Raw genomic sequence first — 22,013 nt, 5'->3', positions numbered from 1 at the left:
AAAAAAAATTGAAGCAGAATACTGAGCCAGGCATTTGGTCTGCAATCCGCACAATCGAGGGTCTTCGTCAATCGGATGGATAATAAGAAGTCTTGAAGACACGACATTAAATAGGTGGACAGATTTGAAACGGTAGCGTTACCATGGTTCTTTTGTGCTTTTGTATGAATGGTGCATTTCAGTGGTATACTTCTCATTGGAGTCGTTTAAAATGTGGTGCATCGAATGAGGAGCGCACGTGCGTGCGTGCGTGCGTGTGAGCGTATGTGTGTGTGTGTGTGTCTTTGGTCTGCTGAACGAGAAAACTTTTGGTCGACGGTTAAATAAAATCTGTCGTTCCAATAAAAGTTAACCTTAAATAAACAAAAACGTGCTTGTAAACTATGCATTTAATTGCAAAGATTGTGTTTTCGTGCTACCACGCGAGTGTGTTGGGCCATGAGGATTATGTATGACATGAGCCACCGAAACTATGATTTGTTATACAAATATACATTCTCTATAGATACAAGTTTAAAAGTGTATGTGTGGGTGCATTTGCCTGTGTGCGTGCGTGCGTGCGTGCGTGAGTGTGTTTATGTTTGTGTGTGTCTGTGGCGGGGGGGGGGGGGGGTAGTGGGTGGGACGAACAAGAAAAGGGTTAGCCTAAGCGCACAAAGCTACACAATGAGCTTTCGGGATGGGACTGACAAGATTTATAGCCTCCTGCTCTAATGAGATAACAAGGGACCTCTAAAAGGCAGCTCATGATCATTAAAACGTTGAACCAATTAGCAAGATTACGACAGGAGTGCCGTTATGATCTTGGCAGCGAAAAGAACACCTCCCTCGACCACACAGTTACAGTTTCAAGTTTATCAGAGAGATCTTTCCATGGAGTGCATGCATGCATCTACAATACTGATAAGAAGAATTCTCTTAGAAGGCTAGACAAGGATTGAAACTTTAGGTTTGTCCGACATTACCGTGGCTGAAGCTCACTTGGAGAGAGTGCATACTTTTTACATTTAGTCCAGTTTTGACTAAATGTTTTAACATAGAGGGGGAATCGAGACGAGGTTCGTGGTGTATGTGTGTCTGTCTGTGTGTGTGTGTGTGTGTGTGTGTGTGTGTGTGTGTGTGTGTGTGTGTGTGTGTGTGTGTGTGTGTGTGTAGAGCGATTCAGAGTAAACTACTGGACCGATCTTTATGAAATTTTACATGAGAGTTCCTGGGAATAATATCCCCAGACATTGTTTTCATTTTGTCGATAAATGTCTTACATGACGTCATATCCGGCTTTTTGGAAAAGTTGAGGCGGCACTGTCACACCCTCATTTTTCAATGAAATTGATTGAAATTTTGGCTAAGCAATCTTCGACGAAGGCCGGACTTTGGTATTGCATTTCAGCTTGGAGGCTTAGAAATTAATTAATGAATTTGGTCATTACAAATCTGAAAATTGTAATTAAAATTATTTTTTTATAAAACGATCCAAAAACCATTTCATCTTATTTTGCATTATTTTCTGATTCCAAAAACATATAAATATGTTATATTCAAATTAAAAACAAGCTCTGAAAATTATGATTAAATTTAAATTTCCGAAATCGATTTAAAAACAATTTCATCTTACTCCTTGTCGGTTCCTGATTCCAAAAACATATAGATATGTTATGTTTGGATTAAAATCAAGCTCAGAAAGTTAAAAAGAGTAGAGATTCAGAAACGCGCGCTATCCTGCTAAACGCAACCACTACCACGCTATACTGACTGCCTTGTCAATTTCACTGCGTTTTACACGAGCGGGGGATTGACGAAGCTGTATTGTCTTAGTGAAAAGGTGCAGTGCGTTCAGTTTCATTCCGTGAGTTCGTCAACTTGACTAAATGTAGTAATTTCGCATTACGCGACTTGTGTTTTTTTTAGTTTTTTTTAAGCACCCCCCTGTCTCGTTAACGCACTTGAAGATATCGGTGAAATATCATTATTATGCTCTATCAGCTGGCAAGACTTCGTAATTACGGTGAGGTGTTTTAAAGGGTTTCCGGTCTGACGAAAGTCTGTTCCGTTATTTTGCCATTTTCAAATGCCATTGCTGTTGCTGCTGGTCTGATACAATGGGTCTTTTTACATTTAGTCAAGTTTTGACTAAATGTTTTAACATAGAGGGGGAATCGAGACGTGGGTCGTGGTGTATGTGTGTGTGTGTGTGTATATGTGTGTGTGTGTATGTGTGTGTGTGTGTGTGTGTGTGTGTGCGTGTGTGTGCGTGTGTGTGTGTAGAGCGATTCAGACCAAACTACTGGACCGATCTTTATGAAATTTGACATGAGAGTTCCTGGGAATGATATTCCCGGATTTTTTTTCTTCTTTTTTTCGATAAATACTTTTGATGACGTCATATCCGCCTTTATGTAAAAGTTGAGGCGGCACTGTCACACCCTCATTTTTCAATCAAATTGATTGAATTTTTTGTAAAGCAATCTTCGACGAAGGCCGGACTTCAGTATCGCATTTCAGCTTGGTGGCTTAAAAATTAATTAATGACTTTGGTCATTAAAAATCTGAAAATTTTAATAATTTTTTTTTTATATAAAACGATTCAAATTTACGTTCATCTTATTTTACATCATTTCCTGATTCCAAAAACATATAAATGTTTGGCAGAGATTTTGCAAGAAAAGGACACTCTCACACAACACATACAAACCCGACGGAGTTATTTTTGGAATTCGTCTACTGGCACAAATGACAGAGTAATTATGCTGCACACATATATTCTGAAATGCGCATCTGAAACTACCGTAAATGAAGCCTACCAGACGGGCGCTGTGGCGGGGTGGTAAGACGTCGGCTTCTTAATCGGAAGGTCGAGGGTTCGAATCCCGGTCGCGGCCGCCTGGTGGGTTAAGTGTGGAGATTTTTCCGATCTCCCAGGTCAACTTATGTGCAGACCTGCTAGTGGCTTATCCCCCTTCGTGTGCACACGCAAGCATAAGACCAAGTGCGCACGGAAAAGATCCTGTAATCCATGTCAGAGTTCGGTGGGTTATAGAAACACGAAAATATCCAGCATGCTTCCTCCGAAAGCGGCGTATGGCTGCCTTAATGGCGGGGTAAAAACTGACGGTCATAGGCTACACGTAAAATTCCACTCGTGCAAAAAACACGAGTGTACGTGGGAGTTTCAGCCCACGAACGCAGAAGAAGAAGAAGAAACCTACCGACCGTTGTGCAGGTACGTTTCAGTAAAACTGGCGGAATACCTCTTGAAGCAAGAGATAAACTTAGAAACCTAACTGTCATCGGGTTCACATCAGAAGGGCGATAACCCCTTTTCCAGAGCATAACGACTGATGAACCGAGTGTGCAGGGGCCTCTTAACTTCAAGGGGTTAATTCATCATATTTGTCGGTAGGTTAAAAGAAGAATCTTCAAGCGTAGAAAGTCTTGCACATCTACCCAGGTATGATGAAAATGTAATGCGAAGATTCGAGAGAAAAAAATTGTTTTGGTGAGTCGGAACACTTTATTGTTGAGCTCGTACCCAAACAGTCGGGCGCACACAAACCTCCAGAAACAGATGCAAAGATGAGAGCACACACACACACACACACGCACATCCAGACAGAGACGGTGACAGGCAAACACAAACACACCCACACACAGTCAGTCACAGACACACACAGCACGCTAAGAGCGTAGCAGTAGATCTTTGCACACAGACAGTCACAGACAGATAGACAGATCGACACACACACACACACACACTTCTTCTCGCGCAAGAACACTAACTCAGCAGCTTCCATGCACCCTCCCGTGTTACCAATCCCATTAGAATATAATTTTGACTATTCGTCTTCCTCTTTTTGACAGTTTCAATTTTCACTGAAAATAACCGGAAAAGAAGTAATATTCTCAGGAATAAGCGTGTCGTTAAACCCTTCAGTTCGTTTTCTAACTAAATAAACTCCCCAATGCTAAATTTGAAGCAGCCTGTACACATTTCTGTCTACCCTAACAGACAGAGTAGTCATCACAGTTAAATGTATTGGCAAATCTACTCAGTTGTTGTTTGTAGAACTGTAAAGCTCCTTCTCTCAATCTTTATGCTTGTTAAATAAAGTTCAGTTCAGTTCAGTTCAGTTCTGTCGGAATTTGGTACTACTCTGCTTTCCATAACTGGGGCGTGGTACGAAACTGCAGAACTGAACCAAATTAACATAAATATGTTCGTCTCCAGTAATGCAAAAGGTAATACGTATATCTTACTGATAACGATATTGGAAAATAGTACACATTTATCAGAAAGTTTCTTTATAAGTGCGAATCGTCGCTGTCGCAGAAACCGGCCACTCTGCGTGTATTAAAAGAGAGAGAGAGAGAGAGAGAGAGAGAGAGAGAGAGAGAGAGAGAGAGAGAGAGAGAGAGAGAGAGAAAGAGAGAGAGAGAGAGAAGAGAGAGAGAGAGAGAGAGAGAGAGAGAGAGAGAGAGATCAAATCAAATCAAATCAAATCAAATTTTATTTTACGAGAGAGAGAGAGAGAGAGAGAGAGAGAGAGAGAGAGAGAGAGAGAGAGAGAGAGAGTGGGGAGAGAGAGAGAGAGAGAGAGAGAGAGAGAGAGAGAGAGAGAGAGAGAGAGAGATCAAATCAAATCAAATTAAATTAAATTGTATTTTACGAGAGAGAGAGAGAGAGAGAGAGAGAGAGAGAGAGAGAGAGAGAGAGAGAGAGAGAGAGAGAGAAATTACTGAAAGTTCGATTTCTTTTTCAGCATTTGCTGTGCGGTACATCACTAAGCGGTACATTGGGGACTACGACGCTAATAGAGGTAAGACGGTGTTCTAACTTCGCCTGTCTGTCTGTCTGTTTCTGTCTGCCTCCGTCTTTCCATTTTGTACTTATGAGTACTTGCCATGACCCTCCTTCTGTTAGTCGATGTTGATTTCTTTTGACACACACACACGCACGCAGTAGTCACACACACACACACACACACACAAACACACACACACACACACACGCGGACACTCGCGCACGCACGCACGCACGCGCACGCATCTATTCTGAATGAGTCTCCTGTCTAATTCTGGTCAGCGTTTTTTTTTCTCTCAGAATAGTTACATATTCTTATCACAATAAGCGACTTTATAATGCCTAATTTTGCCAGTTAATTTTTACCAGTCCGTACATAGATAGGCATTTCGTACGCTGATTTGATTTCTTCCTGCTTTTCAAGTCCATTTGCGCCACCTGTAAACACATACTTGCACCATTCCTTTCAACACTTGATCGCAGAGCGCAGAAACCTGCAACCCCGATATAATCAGGGCCCGCTCAACTTTAAGCAAAGAGGTCGAAGTAATTATAGCGGGAGTAAATATTTTGCAGTTGATTTAAACGGGAGTTTAATTGGCTTGTAGAAAGTATTGGTTTCCTTGAAACATTTTCTGGAATGATGGATTTGTGAAGAGTCTTTGGGTGGCATTACCTAATTCTTGCTTCGGCTTTCTTCGGGTGCAGTGGAACCCTTATTTTACGCCCCCCCCCCCCCCCCCTCCCCCCTTTTTATTTTATTTTTTTTTAAAAATTTTTAAGGCCCTGTTATATCTCAGACCTGATGCTCTCAGGACCGGCACGGTTGGCCTAGTGGTAAGGCGTCCGCCCCGTGATCGGGAGGTCGTGGGTTCGAACCCCGGCCGGGTCATACCTAAGACTTTAAAATTGGTAATCTAGTGGCTGCTCCGCCTGGCGTCTGGCATTATGGGGTTAGTGCTAGGACTGGTTGGTCCGGTGTCAGAATAATGTGACTGGGTGAGACATGAAGCCTGTGCTGCGACTTCTGTCTTGTGTGTGGCGCACGTTATATGTCAAAGCAGCACCGCCCTGATATGGCCCTTCGTGGTCGGCTGGGCGTTAAGCAAACAAACAAACAAACAAATGCTCTCAGGCTGTATAAATGTACCTCCATTTTAAGACCCCCTTTCCTTTCAGACCTGATTTTCTCAGATTTTGGATATTCTGAAAAGGGGGTACAACCAAATCTAAAAGTTAACTTGGAACCGTCATTCACGATTTTTCTTTGAAACAATTATTTTACCACAATTCACAGAAGCTCTTGCTTGTTTGTGGATCTGTATCCAGCAGGCGATGCTTTTTTTTGGTTTGGTAGCTTCAAAGCACAGGCACTCGTCACGAGCGGATTGGGATCAAAGTGGGCGGGGCCTGTGCGCTCTCAAGACTACTACTATTACTAAAACCATAGTAGAGACGACCGTCCATCACAAGTGACATCCAAGACATAGGCCCCGTCCACCTCGTGACGAGTGCCTGTACTTCAAAGCCTGTAAAAGCAAGCACGATGTATTTAGAAAAGGAAACACAACAACGTCTGGGAGAAATGGGAACAGTCTCAAAGCGGCAAGAGAACAAAGGATGAGCTGAAACCCTTTTATTGTTTCGGTACGCTCCGTTTTACAGTTTATGATACATCAAAGGAAATCCCACCACGAATACGTAACCTGATGTCTGTTGTTTGCTTACAGCAACGAAATGAAGTGGGGCAAGGACCATTGCCGTTTTTTTGGTTCTGTTTTTTAAAATTTGCTTTCTTCTTCCCATTTCGTTTCGTGTTTTTCTGTTCTTAATTTTCCGTTTTCCTTTCTCTTTTATTTTTAAAATTTTTTTTAATTTTTATTTTTTTTTAAAGTTGAGGCGGCACTGTCACACTCTCATTTTTAAACCAAATTGGTTGAAATTTTGGTCAAGTAATCTTCGACGAATCTCGGACTTTGGTATTGCATTTCAGCTTGGAGGCTTACACATTAATTAATGAGTTTGCTCATTAAAGTTGTCATTTAAATCGATTTTTCGCAAACAGATTTAAAATTGATTGCGTTGTATTCCTCATCTTCTCCTGAATTCAAAAATATATAGATACTCTAAAAATATGCTCAGAATGAAAGAAAATAGGTTCAGTAAGTACTACGGACGCGTGCTTCGCGGGGGCGAACGTGACCCGTCTAGCTCGGTCTTCGGTATGGTTAGCCGAGATTATCTGAATGTATTCTCGGCGATGATTGGTTTGTGGTGTTGATCTTGACTAAATGTCTTTATATCGCTTCACGCGACTTGTTTTATGTTGTATATTCAGTGAAATTAATTTGTTTTAAAGTTGTGCAAGGAGAAAGGATTTTTTTAAGGGAGTAACCTGAAACAACGATTTCTTGTAAAGGAAACGTTAATCTAAGAAAGTAAACGACGATTTATGGTAAAGAAAAGATGATTATAGAAACTGTTTGTCAATTAATCTTGAAAAATCCCTTCTCTATGAGACAAAGAGTAACTATAATTTCTGGTAAAGATAGAATTATTAACCGATTTCAGAGGTGTGTTTTTAATCCTTGAAAATAAATTCCTACAAAGAAACATAAGGACAAACAGAGAAACAAACAAAGAAACAAACATTATTACGCTGTAATAACAAACCTTGAGTTTCCATTTCTCGTTGTAGATGAATAGTTTTCTGAATTACACTTCTCTCTAAACCGACTGAGTCTGCCTTGTGTCAGAAGAATACTTGGCTCAGGGGCAGGCTGCTTTATCAGAACTGAGAAATGGTATGTAAAGTAAGACCCCACGAAACGCTTGGCGTGGACATTATACGTAGCCATTAAATCAGAACGTTGCGATAGGCACGAGCGTGACCTCCCGTAAACGTCAGCGATTAATCACGTCATGATATTCTTCGGGTCAGCGAACTGCTCTCAACACTGTATAATTATTTGCAGTTTAGGCAGTTTTTAACAAAACAAGTGATCTCTTCTGGATCTTCTCAGACGCAACAGAAAGTGCAGAGGACGTTTATATACGAGCCTGTTAGTTGGGAATTCAAGTGAATCGAAACTCGAATGATTGCAGCAGTACTTTGCGTCCTGGCTGAGCGTATCACATCAAGCTTATGCGGGTTGAGTCTCCCTTGATTCCAAAATTCAGCGCTGATGTGCACGAGAATGTTACCAGCCAGCGGCCAGCATCGATGTCGGATTGGCTGAAATCACGAAACAGCCCTCATTTTCAACCAAGCCTAACCCGCGGCTAACTCCCACCGGGTTGGCAACGTTCTCATGCATATCAGCCCAGAGGTTGACAACGGCCCGAGGTGTGTATTTTAAACTCATGTAGTTGTTTTGCTGTCTGGAGAAACCACAGCCAGGGCTCCCTAAACTGTACGTCCCTGCTTCCTATACGTATGGGAAGTCGAAAACACGTCCAAGAGATTAATGGTGAGGGTTCCACGACGCACTTAAAAAGAGCGGGTCCCGGGCCGGGACGCACACCATGTCCGTTATCATGCGTACCATCGGTAATGTTCTGCCAGATCCGTACCGACCAACATTTATGGAGTTAATCTATGAAATATGCTCAGAATATTTTTGTAAAGGGCTCAGGGAGTTTCAAAAATTCGGTACTGCTTATACATGAGCGCTCCGGGAGTTAGATGTCGACGAGGAATGTGTCTTCCAAAAGCAAGAATATGAACCTCCTTGTCTTCGGACCCTCTAAAGTTCCCCTGAGGGGATCCAAAGGCCCCCTACCAAATAAAGTTGGGGGTCAGTCCTGGGACCCTCTAGCTTGAGCGTCCGTGGGCAGCCCTGCCCAGCATTCGTTCTTATCAGTCACACACCCTATGGTAGTCTTCAAAGCACATCCATATGGTGTTGGTTGTGGTGGAAGGGGGGTGTCAGGGGCTGTGAGCTGGGGGTATAGGCGAATCAAATTCCTGTCCTAACGGCAAATGCTGGAAACGTATTGTCCTAGATTTAATCTCACCTGTTTGGAACTCAAACCATGAGAGTTTATTTACTTACAGCAGGCGACTGCTAGTTGTTTTCTTTTTTTCTTCAAAGACCTCAGGGGTGGCCCTTCGAAAACAAACAGAAGTAAACACTTCTGGCGCTTTATATACAAAACATGTTGTCTCATTTGAACACATATTAGTGTCAGTGTCCCATTTTAATATTTCACGGAACAAGTTTCAGACAGTAAGATTTAAGTGCTGTCATATTAGTCTGATGGTCAAAAGGGGAATTTTAGACTGTACTGGTCAAAAGTTGGATCACACGTTACAGACGGCTAATCGTCCGGGCAAGGCTCCAGGTCTCTAATTTTTAAAACAATTGCTATAGTCCAATGTAATCTCTCTTATTTTTTCCATTTCATTCCATATTATTGTTCATTGATAAATCAGACAGGGTATAACGTATTGTTGATAGGCCGTCCAGAGCTTGGACCCAGCAAACAAATATAACTGTCGTAAATAAAATCTTCGTCTTTTTTTCTGGACGAATTAAGTCAAATTAAGTCACACGCTGCAATATTTATAAAAACGAAAGACATACGATCTGAGTGACATATTTACTTAAACACATGCCAGATCCAACAAGTGCACATCAAAATGCAAATATCAAGTTTGTGGCGTATTTGTTTTTCTGTTTGTCAAGTAAACGTAAAACAGCCTGTCGGTGGGCTGACAGAGATGTTGTGCAACTGATTAGTGTGCTCCTCTGGTCCCCAAAGATGTCTGTCAGCGGCTGTGTATCGGAGATGTATCTGGAAATGTGCACGATTATCACGTGCATTCACACGAATCACATGGGCTAATCTGCAGGAGATAAGCACAAGACGAAGCTTGAAGAGTCATCTTGTCTGATAACGTTTGCATCTTGTTTCATCCAGTGTGAAAGAGCTCAGAGGTTGCCCTGTTAGGGTCGGTGCTATATGCACACAGCTTGCATTCATGAGTTTGTATTAAGTTTTTCTGTTTTTGTTAATGTAGAGGTAAATTTTTTTGCTGATAGGACGGTGTCGTGTTTTGTCTTGAGATTTTAGTTTGTGTAGCTAGAAGAAATAGGCTCTCTCTCTGTCTCTTTCTCTGTTTCTGTCTCCCTCCCTCCCTTTCTCTTTCCTTTTTACATTTGGTCAAGTTTTGACTCAATGTTTTAACGTAGAGGGGGGAATCGAGACGAGGGTTGTGGTGTGTGTGTGTGTGTGTGTGTGTGTGTGTGTGTGTTTGTGTGTGTCTGTGTGTGTGTGTGTCTGTGTGTGTGTGTAGAGCGATTCAGACCAAACTACTGGACCGATCTTTATGAAATTTGACATGAGAGTTCCTGGGAATGATATCCCCGGATATGTTTTTATTTTTTTCGATAAATACCTTTGATGACGTCATATCCGGCTTTTTGTAAAAGTTGAGGCGGCACTGTCACACCCTCATTTTTCAATCAAATTGATTGAAATTTTGGCCCAGCAATCTTCGACGAAGGCCGGTGTTCGGTATTGCATTTCAGCTTGGTGGCTTAAAAATTAATTAATGACTTTGGTCATTAAAAATCTGAAAATTGTAAAAAAAAAATTAAAAAAAAAATTTGAAACGATCTTAATTTACGTTCATCTTATTTTTCATGATTTTCTGATTCCAAAAACATATAAATATGTTATATTTGGATTAAAAACAAGCTCTGAAAATTAAAAATATAAAAATTATTATTAAAATTAAATTTCCGAAATCGTTTTAAAAACTATTTCATCTTATTCCTTGTCGGTTCCTGATTCCAAAAACATATAGATATGATATGTTTGGATTAAAAACACGCTCAGAAAGTTAAAACGAAGAGAGGTCTACAGTAAAGCGTGCTATGAAGCACAGCGCAACCGAGCCAAACAGGCTCGTCACTTTCACTGCCTTTTGCACTAGCGGCGGACTACGTTCAGTTTCATTCTGTGAGTTCCACAGCTTGACTAAATGTAGTAATTTCGCCTTACGCGACTTGTTTTTTGTGCGTGTGAGCGTGCATTTGTGTGTATCTGTCTTTAACTTCGACTGCATTTCTTTTTGTTTCGTGTTTTTGTTGTTGCGATATCTCTTCAGTTTGTCTAGGCCTCTCTGTCCCTCCCCCTATTCCTTCTTCCTCCCCACCCATTAACAGCCCCCCCCCCTCCCTCCCTTGGAGAGATAGAGAAACAGAAGCTCAAGTACTCACCCAAACGCACCCCCTCCCCCCCCCCCCCCCTCTCTCTCTCTCTCCAAGACGCAACATCTCAAGTCAGTCTTCAGAATCAGTGGATGTAAACTTGAAAGATAAGCACGCGCAATGACAAACGGATTTAATTCCTATAAATGTGTCAGCTGATGCATCTCACCGCAGGGGCATCAGCTGCACCATATTTTGAAGACCCAAAGACTTGCATTTTAATGACGTTTCAGTGCAATACGTGGAGCAAACCCAAGAAAAACATTTCAACACATTGACAGGACCACAAAAAAGTTGATATGAAGTGAACTGTTTTACACTGGTTTTGTGGCGGAAATACAATCCTTCTCGTGTAAGCGATCATGTGCACCACCGCATCAGATCTGTCCGGGATTATCAATGGGACAATTTCATCTTTCCACTAGGACTTAGACCCAACATCTACAGTCGGACTACTTCATGTACAGGTTAATGTATCATTTAGGAAATTGATTCATCAAAAACAAAAAACAAAAACAAAAAACACACACACAAAACACCCGTACAAGCAAACAAGCATGTTAAAGCCTGGGCAGATTTGTGTTGGTGTGCACAATGTTGTACACACGAAGGATGGTTGGCCTGAAGTCTTGGCAGCGAACAGTTAATGATTATTTTCTACTGGATGTTCAACCTTATAATGAAGTTAGTCGTCGTAACAGATATCAACACATTTAGTCAATCTATCGGCCTGAAACTAAAAGACCGACACTGAAAACTCTGGATCAGTCATCACCAAGACTAGTTAAAGCTGGCAAGCCAAAAACCCACAAACCGGAACGAGTCGACCTGTTCTCCGCGAAACATGCGAACAGTGAACTTAACTTTCATAACATCGATTTTCTTTAACTTTCGAGCATATTTTCAAATCAAATAATTATATCTATGTATGTTTGGATTCAGAAAATAATGAAACGAACGTTTCTGTCTGTTTTTGAAACTTTCATTTTGGGCATAATTCCGATGAAAATATTCATCTATCAGTTTTAATATTTGACGCTTAAATGCAATCCCATATTCCGGACGAGCTCAAAGATTGTTCGACAAAAATTTCAATGAATTCGATTGAAAAAGATTGGTCGTCACAGTGCCGCGTCAAATGCTTTAACGGGTAGATATGACGTCATAAACGTCATTTATCGAGAAAAAAAACACCAATAACAACGAATAACAAAACCTGTGCAAATATTATCTGAAAGAATTTATTGAGGCAATTTTGACTAAATGTATTGGAGGTATGTGTGTGTGTGTGTGTGTGGTGTGTGCGCGGAGCAATTTCCAGAAAACTACTGGACACATTTAGATTCTTCGCCCAGATGATATTTTACAATATAGCTATTCTGATGAACACGTGGGGGAATTCGGGGGCTGTGATTGGATGGTCTCTTCCGATCATCAAAGCATAATGCTACGGAAGTCGGCCATTTTTCTCAATATCCAAAAGCATATTGTCAATAACAAAGACGCATGGTTCCGGTTTCTTCCACGTGTATAAAGTACACGCATACCTCGCCAGGTTTGTTTCTGTGACTAGTCGACAGACGATGCCATTTGCTTTGTGTGTGTTTTTGTTGTTGCTTACTGTACATGACATACATTACTTGTAAAATCCAGTTCTTTAACAGGCAACAAACCTTGCAAATTTCCAGAAGCTGCAATCTGAAGCGACCTATCTCTGATTCTAGCAGACGATCTCTCCAATGTTTAACACAAAATCAGCAAACTCTCCTGTCACATAGAACGTCCATTGTATAGTGCAATGTTGAAATGAAGTTACCGGTCTGAAACATTTAGTCGTTTCTTCTGAGACAATCCTTGTTCTCTTATCATCTACAGATTTACCGCAGTCTTCACCACGCGAATTCCCAACAGAAGTCAGGCTTTCGAACATACAATATACGTAGGCAAGCATGATACGTCATGACGTCATATGATTTCTAGCATATTGACGTAATGCTAAACATCCGGTTATCTCGAGTTTTCTCCGTAATACATGTCCGTGGGTTTTTCAATGTTCGGTTATTTCCGTGGCTTCATGCGGAAAGGGAACCGTCGTCTGCAATCAACGACATGGACCATTCTGGTACTTGTTGCTGACAAAAACATGATTTTAACACAGAATGTAATGTCAGAATAGCTATATAAACGCTATTGTGTTTTCATCGTAGCAATAGGGTCCGATATTTAGACTCGAACAAGTATAATGCGACTCGTCTTCGACTCGTCGGCATTATACTTGTCTCGTCTAAATATCGGGCCCTATTGCTACGCTGAAAACACAATAGCTGTTACTTTTTTCGTGTTTGACATAAATGCGTTGAATGACGTCATATCAGACTCTTAAGACAAGTTGAGGCGGCACTGTGGCGTCCTCATTTTTCAGTGGAATTCTGCGTTGACATCATCGTCTTTGGGATTGCATTTCGGCTTTGAAGCTGAACAAATGAGTTACTCATTTGTAAATTAGAATTCTTCTTGAAATTGAAATTTCAAATAAAAAAAATGATTGGTTTGTATTCTTTTTTCTTTTCTGAATCCACAAAAATATACATATTGCTGTATTTAAATTCAAAATGGGTTCAGAAATAAAGGAAAAAAACCACCCAACATTTTATGCAAATAATAGATTCAGTCACCAAGATCGCTGAGTCAGCGCTGTCTCGGTCAAAGTGTTTCAGCCATCCTAGGGCTTATAAACTAGTCTCGGTGATATATGATCCAAGTGTGATAAGTTTCAATCATTTAGGCGTCAAGATTGACTTATAAAGAATACTACATGGCTTGTTGTGTCGTACCAGATTTACACGAGTTTTTTTTTTTTATTAAATATTGAACTGCGAGCGAAAGCGAGCTGTTCACTATTTGAAAAAGCAACGAGTGTAATCTGGTACGAAACAGCAAGCCATGTAGTATTCTGTTTATCCTACATACTGTACTTACGTGTATTTCACTGAACATGTCCTGCAGTGGAGGCAGCTAAATTGAAGACGCTTGTTTTGGAACCTCGATCTCTTCTAAAGCATCGTGCAATCTATTACGTCAAAGTAAAGAAACGTCACTCTGAAAGTGTGGCGTGACGTGTTAGTTCTAAAAAATCATCGAGGGTAATTAGCAAGCGCATTTTTACATTTAGTCAAGTTTTGACTAAATGTTTTAACATAGAGGGGGAATCGAGACGAGGGTCGTGGTGTATGTGTGTGTGTGTGTGTGTGTGCGTGTGTGTGTGTAGAGCGATTCAGACCGTAAACTACTGGACCGATCTTTATGAAATTTGACATGAGATTTTCTGGGAATGATATCCCCGGACTTTTTTTTCAATTTTTTCGATAAATACCTTTGATGACGTCATATCCGGCTTGTTGTAAAAGTTGAGGCGGCACTGTCACACCCTCATTTTTCAATCAAATTGATTGAAATTTTGGCAAAGCAATCTTCAATGAAGGCCGGGGTTTGGTATTGCATTTCAGCTTGGTGGCTTAAAAACTAACGAGTGAGTTTGGTCATTAAAAATCGGAAACTTGTAATTAAAATTATTTTGTTATTAAACGATTAAAAAACAATTTCATCTTATTCTTCGTCATTTTCTGATTCCAAAAACATATACATATGTTACTAGAATGAATACCCGCGTACCCGGCTTTGCCGGGAAGAAGTAGAGCCGAATGATACCCGGCTTCGCCGGGAAGAAGTAGTGTAGAGCCGAAGAAGTAGAGGAATACCCGGCTTCGCCGGGATGAAAGCGTTGTGGACAGTGACCATCTAAAAATAGTAACGGGAATATCCGGCTTCGCCGGGATGAAAGCGTTGTGGACAGTGACCTTCTAAAAATAGTAACGGGAATATGGATTGACGCCACACGAAGGAAGGGAGATAAACGCAAAACACTGGAGAAGATAAGGAAGAATTACTGGGAATGGATCTGGGAAGATGAACAGAAAAACCAAAATCGGTTCAGCGCTGCGCGCTGAGAGCACGTGTTGAAAATTCTCATCGACCAGGTTGTGTCCGGGGTCTACCTGAATATGCCCACCAAATTTGAAGCAGATCCATCGAGAACTTTTCCCGCAGTGGGGCACTGCGGTTATGAAATTAAAGGCCCCTCCTGCACTCTAAACAAAAGTGTTCCACTCCTGAACACCCTTTCTGTAACCACTTCTGAACACCCTTTTAGTAGAACACTTTTGGAACACTTTTGGAACACAAAAAGTGTTCTATACACAAAAAAGTGTTCCAAAAGTGTTCCAAAAGTGTTCACATCTGAACACTTTTAAGTGTTCACCCTGCTGTAACCACTTCTGAACACATAAAAGTGTTCAGGTCAACACTTTTAGAACACTTTTGGAACACTTTTGGAACACTTTTGGAACACTTTTAGAACACTTTTGGAACACTTTTAGAACACTTTTGGAACACTTTTGGAACACTTTTAGAACACTTTTGGAACACTTTTAGAACACTTTTAGAACACTTTTGGAACACTTTCATCCTGCACTGTCATACAATTCAGAAAGACATTAAAATCAAATTTTGTGAGCAAAGAAGCATTTTTAATTGACAAAAAGAAATGTCTGCAGCAGTCGCAGAACAAACGGGTCTGGGGTAGGAATTGTTGAACACATAATATACCGAGCAACAAAATTCGTCATTGTTTGATTGACAAAATCTTCATCAATTATAGAGTTAGAATTATTAAACTACAAAAGTTTAATGAAGGCATGTTTGACCTTGCTTTTGTGTGATTATTTTGATGCTGTGACTGTTTTAACACACAAGACAAGCAGGTTTATCGTAAAACACATAATGCGCGCTCGCAGCACGTGCAAGTAAAGCAGGAGAAATCTGATATGTGAGATGTGTTCACTAATACATTAGCAACCAAAAGAGACCATGGCACGCTTGCTGCCAGTCTCACTTTTGAAACAGCTAGGATGCCAAGATTGACACCACCAAAATGCCAGGTCGATTTAAAGCTGGGGGTGATCCAGAAGCGCTGGCATGTGCTTTAAACGTGCATGTGTCAACAGTTTATCACCTTCTGCAATGTTCTGGTGACATTGGAAGCACTGCAGTTATGCAACGCGGTAGATTTTTTCGCATTACCCCAATAAGACAAGATCGCAATTTCCTTCCACAACGTCTTCGACATCGATTCAATTCAGCCGCTGACAATACCAGGAACATCACTGGTAGCAACCAGTGTCCGATCAGTGGCCAGAGAACGCGATGAAGGCTGACTGAGCGAGACCTCCAAAACTTCGTTTTGTCCCGTGTGTTGAAACAATCGCAGCATCAAAATACTCACGCAACAGCTGTGTCAAACATGCCTTCATCAAAATGTTGTGGTTTGATAATTCTAACTCCATAATTGTTCGAGATTTTGTCAATCAAACATTGCAGAATTTTTTCGCGTTTCTTTTGTTGCTCGGTATATGTTGCTATTAAATAATATGAACGGAGCTCTGGTAAACCCCATCTTGAAAGTTCACACACGAAAGTCCGATAACAAAAACACCCTTCAGAGTTGGGAGGATTCCAGGCCCTTGGTCTTTGGTTTAGTTTTCAACTCGCTGTCCGGAACATCCTGTTCGAAATAAAAGTGAGTTTTAGAACATGATGCATTTCCAACTCTTAACAGGTTTGTGTTAAACGTTTGTACTTAATTGATAACACTGAAGTGTAAATCTTAACTAATAGTGGACTTCTTCTTGCTGTCAGCAGATCTCCAACAATCGCAGTTACAGGTAAACTTTTTTTTATTCCAGAACGGGCATAGGTCACATAACAGAGAACAAATACGCCACGTCCAATTCGCTCTCACCTTCCCAACACACAATGACACTCGCATGTACGCACATACACACACGACTGAATGTAAAAAGTAATCCCTCTTGAAGAAGGAGTCTGCACCTAAGAACAACAAGTCGCGTAAGGCGAAAATACAATATTTAGTCAAGTAGCTGTGGAACTCACAGAATGAAAGTGAACGCAATGCCATTTTTCAGCAAGACCGTATACTCGTAGCATCGTCAGTCCACCGCTCATGGCAAAGGCAGTGAAATTGACAAGAAGAGCGGGGTAGTAGTTGCGCTAAGAAGGATAGCACGCTTTTCTGTACCTCTCTTTGTTTTAACTTTCTGAGCGTGTTTTTAATCCAAACATATCATATCTATATGTTTTTGGAATCAGGAACCGACAAGGAATAAGATGAAAGTGTTTTTAAATTGATTTGGACAATTTAATTTTGATAATAATTTTTATATATTTAATTTTCAGAGCTTGTTTTTAATTCGAATATAACATATTTATATGTTTTTGGAATCAGCAAATAATGGAGAATAAGATAAACGTAAATTTGGATCGTTTTATAAATTTTTATTTTTTTTTACAATTTTCAGATTTTTAATGACCAAAGTCATTAATTAATTTTTAAGCCACCAAGCTGAAATGCAATACCGAACCCCGGGCTTCGTCGAAGATTACTTGACCAAAATTTCAACCAATTTGGTTGAAAAATGAGAGCGTGACAGTGCCGCCTCAACTTTCACGAAAAGCCGGATATGACGTCATCAAAGACATTTATCAAAAAAATGAAAAAAACGTCTGGGGATTTCATACCCAGGAACTCTCATGTCAAATTTCATAAAGATCGGTCCAGTAGTTTAGTCTGAATCGCTCTACACACACACACACACACACACACACACGCACACACGCACACACACGCACATACACCACGACCCTCGTTTCGATTCCCCCTCTATGTTAAAACATTTAGTCAAAACTTGACTAAATGTAAAAAGTAGAATTAAAATAGGTCTTTCGCAAGGATTTCATTGGCGCGTGGCCACTCTGGAAAATGGCACTCTACAAATTGTTTATATAAGGTAAGCAGTACTGCTAATGTGGCGAGGCCTTGAGCACGCCCGTTTTCCTTAACTCGTTCTTAACCTATGTGAACCCAGGGAAAACACCTTGTCAACAATCACTGGAAGCCAAAGATCACTGTCGCAATTAATCGTGAACTCCGATGAGTTTTAGTTTAAAGAAAAGGGTGTCATATTGAATGCACCCTCTAGTAATCCGTTTGTAAAGAAACTACCTAAGTTTTGTTGGTTTGATCTAAATAATGAATTATAAGGAAATCATTTATTATGTAATGTATTCTATATTATAGAATGCATTCTATAACGTCCCGAACTGCCTTCTATGATAAAATGCATTCTATTTACACAAAATACCAAAATGCTTTTTATGATAGAATGCGTTCTTTAACGTCCTGAAATGCATTATAATTTATATGCATAATGTCCCGAAACTACAACAGGCCAGCCCCGCAAAGAAAAGCAGAACTACACACACACACACACACACACAGCCACACACACGCACAGAGAGAGAGAGAGAGAGAGAGAGAGAGAGAGAGAGAGAGAGAGAGAGAGACAGACAGACAGAGAGACAGAGACAGAGAGAGAGAGACAGACAGAGAGAGAGAGACAGAGAGAGACAGACAGAGAGAGACAGAGACAGAGACAGAGACAGAGAGACAGAGACAGAGAGAAAGCTGTGTGTGAGAGTGTTTGTAGATCTGCTTTCGAAGCAGGGACCATACCGAGCTGGCCTGTAGAAGTTTTGTGGCGCTTTATGGAATGCATTCTATCATAAGAATGCATTCTATCATAAGAATGCATTGTTGGACGTTATAGAATGCATTCTATAATAGAATACATTTCTGGGCAAATGACAAGTATGATTGAATGCATTCTATATTATACAATGTTTTCTATTTTATAGAATGCATTCTATAAATATAGAATGTGTTCTATGATATGGAATGCATTCTTTAATATAAAATACATTCTAATTTCTATCATAATTTTCTAAAATATTTCATTATTTAGATCAAACTAACCAAAACTTACAAACGGATCGCTTTTAACTCACGTGATCTCAAGCTAAACCTACGTGAACCGAAGGAAAACACCTTGTCAGCGACCATTGGAGGCCAGCGATCACTGTCAAAACCAATCATAAACTCCGATGAGAATATTTTCAAAAGAAAAGGGTGTCATATTGAATGCACCCTGCATACACAGTTAGCGGCAATGGCAGATCCAAGCGGATCAGCAGCGTGTTGTCTGTTGGCCATGCTTTGACTAAAGCTGGCCTCAGTGTTTACTCTACCATAACGAATGGAAATTCTGAGTAGACTAAGTTCAGGAAAACATTTTATCATTGCAGGCCTCAGCACTCACTGAACTTAAAAATATGTATATTTTTTCCACCTTTTAAGGAGAAGACTGCAAAATAAGGCAGCATTCTCAAAATGTAACTGCGCTGTATCCCACAGAAAGCTTAAACTTACATGAAGTGCATCCACAAGGTTTCGTCGCATTACTGTTAGCTCCATCTCCAGAAAGTGAACTGCCTCAGCGAAGCAGTATGGTTCCTGCACACACAAGATGCATGTTAAGAAATCAAACACTATTTTACTGAAGTTCCACATCGTAGCAACACTGACAAGTGTTCTGATTCTCATACTTTTGTTTATTGTGAAACTGTGTATCAACATTTAGATTTCTGTCAAATGTGGAAGGAGAGGGGGCTGGCTGTGTGTGTGTGTGTGTGTGGTGTGTGTGTGTGTGTGTGTGTGTGTGTGTCCACATATGAGTTTGGCGACTGTCTGGTGTGTTTTGCACGGAGATATTAATTTTGAAACAGAGTATTTCAGCAAATAGTATAATCAATGATTCCGCAACCGCCGGCACAATTGGCCTAGTGGTAAGGCGTCCGCCCGGTGATCGGGAGGTCGTGGCTTCGAACCCCGGCCGGGTCATACCTAAAACTTTAAAATTGGCAATCTAGTGGCTGCTCCGCCTGGCGTCTGGCATTATGGGGTTAGGGCTAGGACTGGTTGGTCCGGTGTCAGAATAATGTGACTAGGTGAGACATGAAGCCTGTGCTGCGACTTCTGTCTTGTGTGTGGCGCACGTTAAATGTCAAAGCAGCACCGCCCTGATATGGCCCTTCGTAGTCGGCTGGGCGTTAAGCAAACAAACAAACAAAACTTATCAGATCAATTTGAAAGTCAATATTTCTCTGCAAAACTACACACTATATGCAAATGCAGGACATGCGTACCTTGGTAAACACGTCTGGGTTGCCGTCAGTGCCTCCTGTTCATCCTCAGTGCAATTCAGAAGAAATGTGCGCAGGTTACGCCCACATCGATTCGCCACATGGGCACATCAGCTCAAACGGCTTCCCAGTTCCCTGAAAGTGTGATAGATCTGTGAAATCAAATACAACCAAGCATGCATAGAATTATTCTAAATTGCGCACACAATCAACCTGGCCACTATTATGATGAATGTTGTTCATTAATGTATGCTGTTTTTAGTCTACCGCTTCACTTTATCTAGCGTGCAGATCGTACATCTATGGTCTAACCAAAGGAAGAAGAAGAATCCGAAAATCTGCAAATGTATTGCTCTGACCACAGGCGGAAGGTATCGTTCACTGGACCACCATTATAATTATAAGGAACCCCTGGACATACAAGTATAACAATAACACAAAACCAAGCACATCAACCAGAATAAAAAATCAACATCAAATTGAAATAGAGTTTATTTACCAACGCAGAACTAATGTAAAAGGTCCACTGATCAGCTGAAACCGTTGCGACAGCAAAATTAGAGAAATTGTCTTCAAACGTCCACAGATACAAGTAACAGGAACATGTTACAACAAAAATACGAGTGACTAAGCTTAGATGAATTAATACAAAATCTCAGCAAGCAACTTACAGATAACAATCGGAAATCCTGAGCCAAATCAACGCAGCGACAACGCAGACAGGTCCACAGATCTAAAAGTGTCAACGTTCTTTTTTGGTCCAGCTGAAGCATGATGGGACAATTAGTAACATTATTAAATTGTAAAAATAAAAATGCTAATACTTACCGCTTATTAGATGTCTCAGATGAAATAAATGTTTGATGAAAAAATATAAGCACAACACGATTAAAAACAAAAACAAAAAAACGTCCCGCAGCGGTCTAGGGGGTATAAAAATTATATACTCCAAGCGACGCTAAATCCCGACGAGTCTCCGTAGTTCAATCGGTAGAGCGCTGACATGGCAAGGCGGAGATCTCGGGTTCGAATCTGCTCAAGGCCCAAATATTTTTAATGTATTATTTTATTCGGATCATGACTAAAAGACGAAGTGGAACACTTGTGGAACACTTGTTGAACACGTGTGTTCACCTGGTGTTCCACTGTGCAAAAAAGTGTTTACCATGTGTTCCAAAAGTGTTCAGGTAGCAGAAGATGCTTCAGGATAACACATTGAGAACACTTTCTGTGTTCCAAATGTGTTCACCCTAACACTTTAAGTGTTCACCCTAAACACTTTCAGTGTTCTCAAAGTGTTATAAAATTTAGAGTGTGTTTTTGGAACCGCAGGAGCTTTCTAGTTTGCTGTTAGGTAGATTTTTGGTTCCTCTTTCCTGTCATGCTCTCTTTTTCTTCATGAATTCTTTTCTTTTTTCTGCCTTCTTGCTCATTCACCTGTATTTTTTCCAAAAATCTCTTCTCTTGCCGCTTGTCTCGCGATTCATGTATAGTTTAATCTGTTAGTGTTCTGATGTAAGTCCAGCAGTAGATAGGTTAAGCCTATGTTAACATACTGGAAACTGGTAATCTTCCAGTAGGTATTAATTTAGTTTTACTAAAGCCTGCTGGGACATAAGTAATGGGTTAGTGCATTTGTAAACAGGAATCGCTTGACAAGTGGCCCCCTTCATCCCCCCCCCTTCCTCGTCCTGATATGGCTCTGCGTAGTCGGCTGGACGTTAAGCAACAAATAAACAAACAAACATCGAGAACTTTGGCCGTGCATCGCGATCACACACACACACACACACACACACACACACACACACACACACACACAC

General features: G+C 40.7%; 1 protein-coding gene and 1 long non-coding RNA gene across 2 annotated transcripts in view; one reads left to right on the top strand and one right to left on the bottom strand.

Annotated features, from left to right (window-relative positions):
• LOC138962366 (ras-related and estrogen-regulated growth inhibitor-like) overlaps window positions 1-22,013 on the top strand; it is a 102,324-nt gene that overhangs the window by 49,080 nt on the left and 31,231 nt on the right. Inside the window, exon 3 of the mRNA XM_070334164.1 lies at window positions 4,758-4,814. Within this exon, the coding sequence (XP_070190265.1) occupies window positions 4,758-4,814 (57 nt within the window). The remainder of the gene's footprint in view (window positions 1-4,757; window positions 4,815-22,013) is intronic.
• LOC138962346 (uncharacterized) lies at window positions 15,581-21,075 on the bottom strand. The gene is made up of 4 exons (XR_011454486.1): window positions 20,862-21,075; window positions 20,194-20,325; window positions 19,418-19,501; window positions 15,581-16,636 (listed from the first exon to the last, which is right to left on the bottom strand). It is a non-coding gene; the product is annotated as an uncharacterized lncRNA (long non-coding RNA).

The sequence above is a fragment of the Littorina saxatilis genome, linkage group LG3 (genome assembly GCF_037325665.1).
Source record: "Littorina saxatilis isolate snail1 linkage group LG3, US_GU_Lsax_2.0, whole genome shotgun sequence".
Classification (NCBI taxonomy): domain Eukaryota; kingdom Metazoa; phylum Mollusca; class Gastropoda; order Littorinimorpha; family Littorinidae; genus Littorina; species Littorina saxatilis.
Note: the sequence above shows the minus strand (reverse complement) of the source record. Positions and strands in the feature narration are given on the sequence as shown.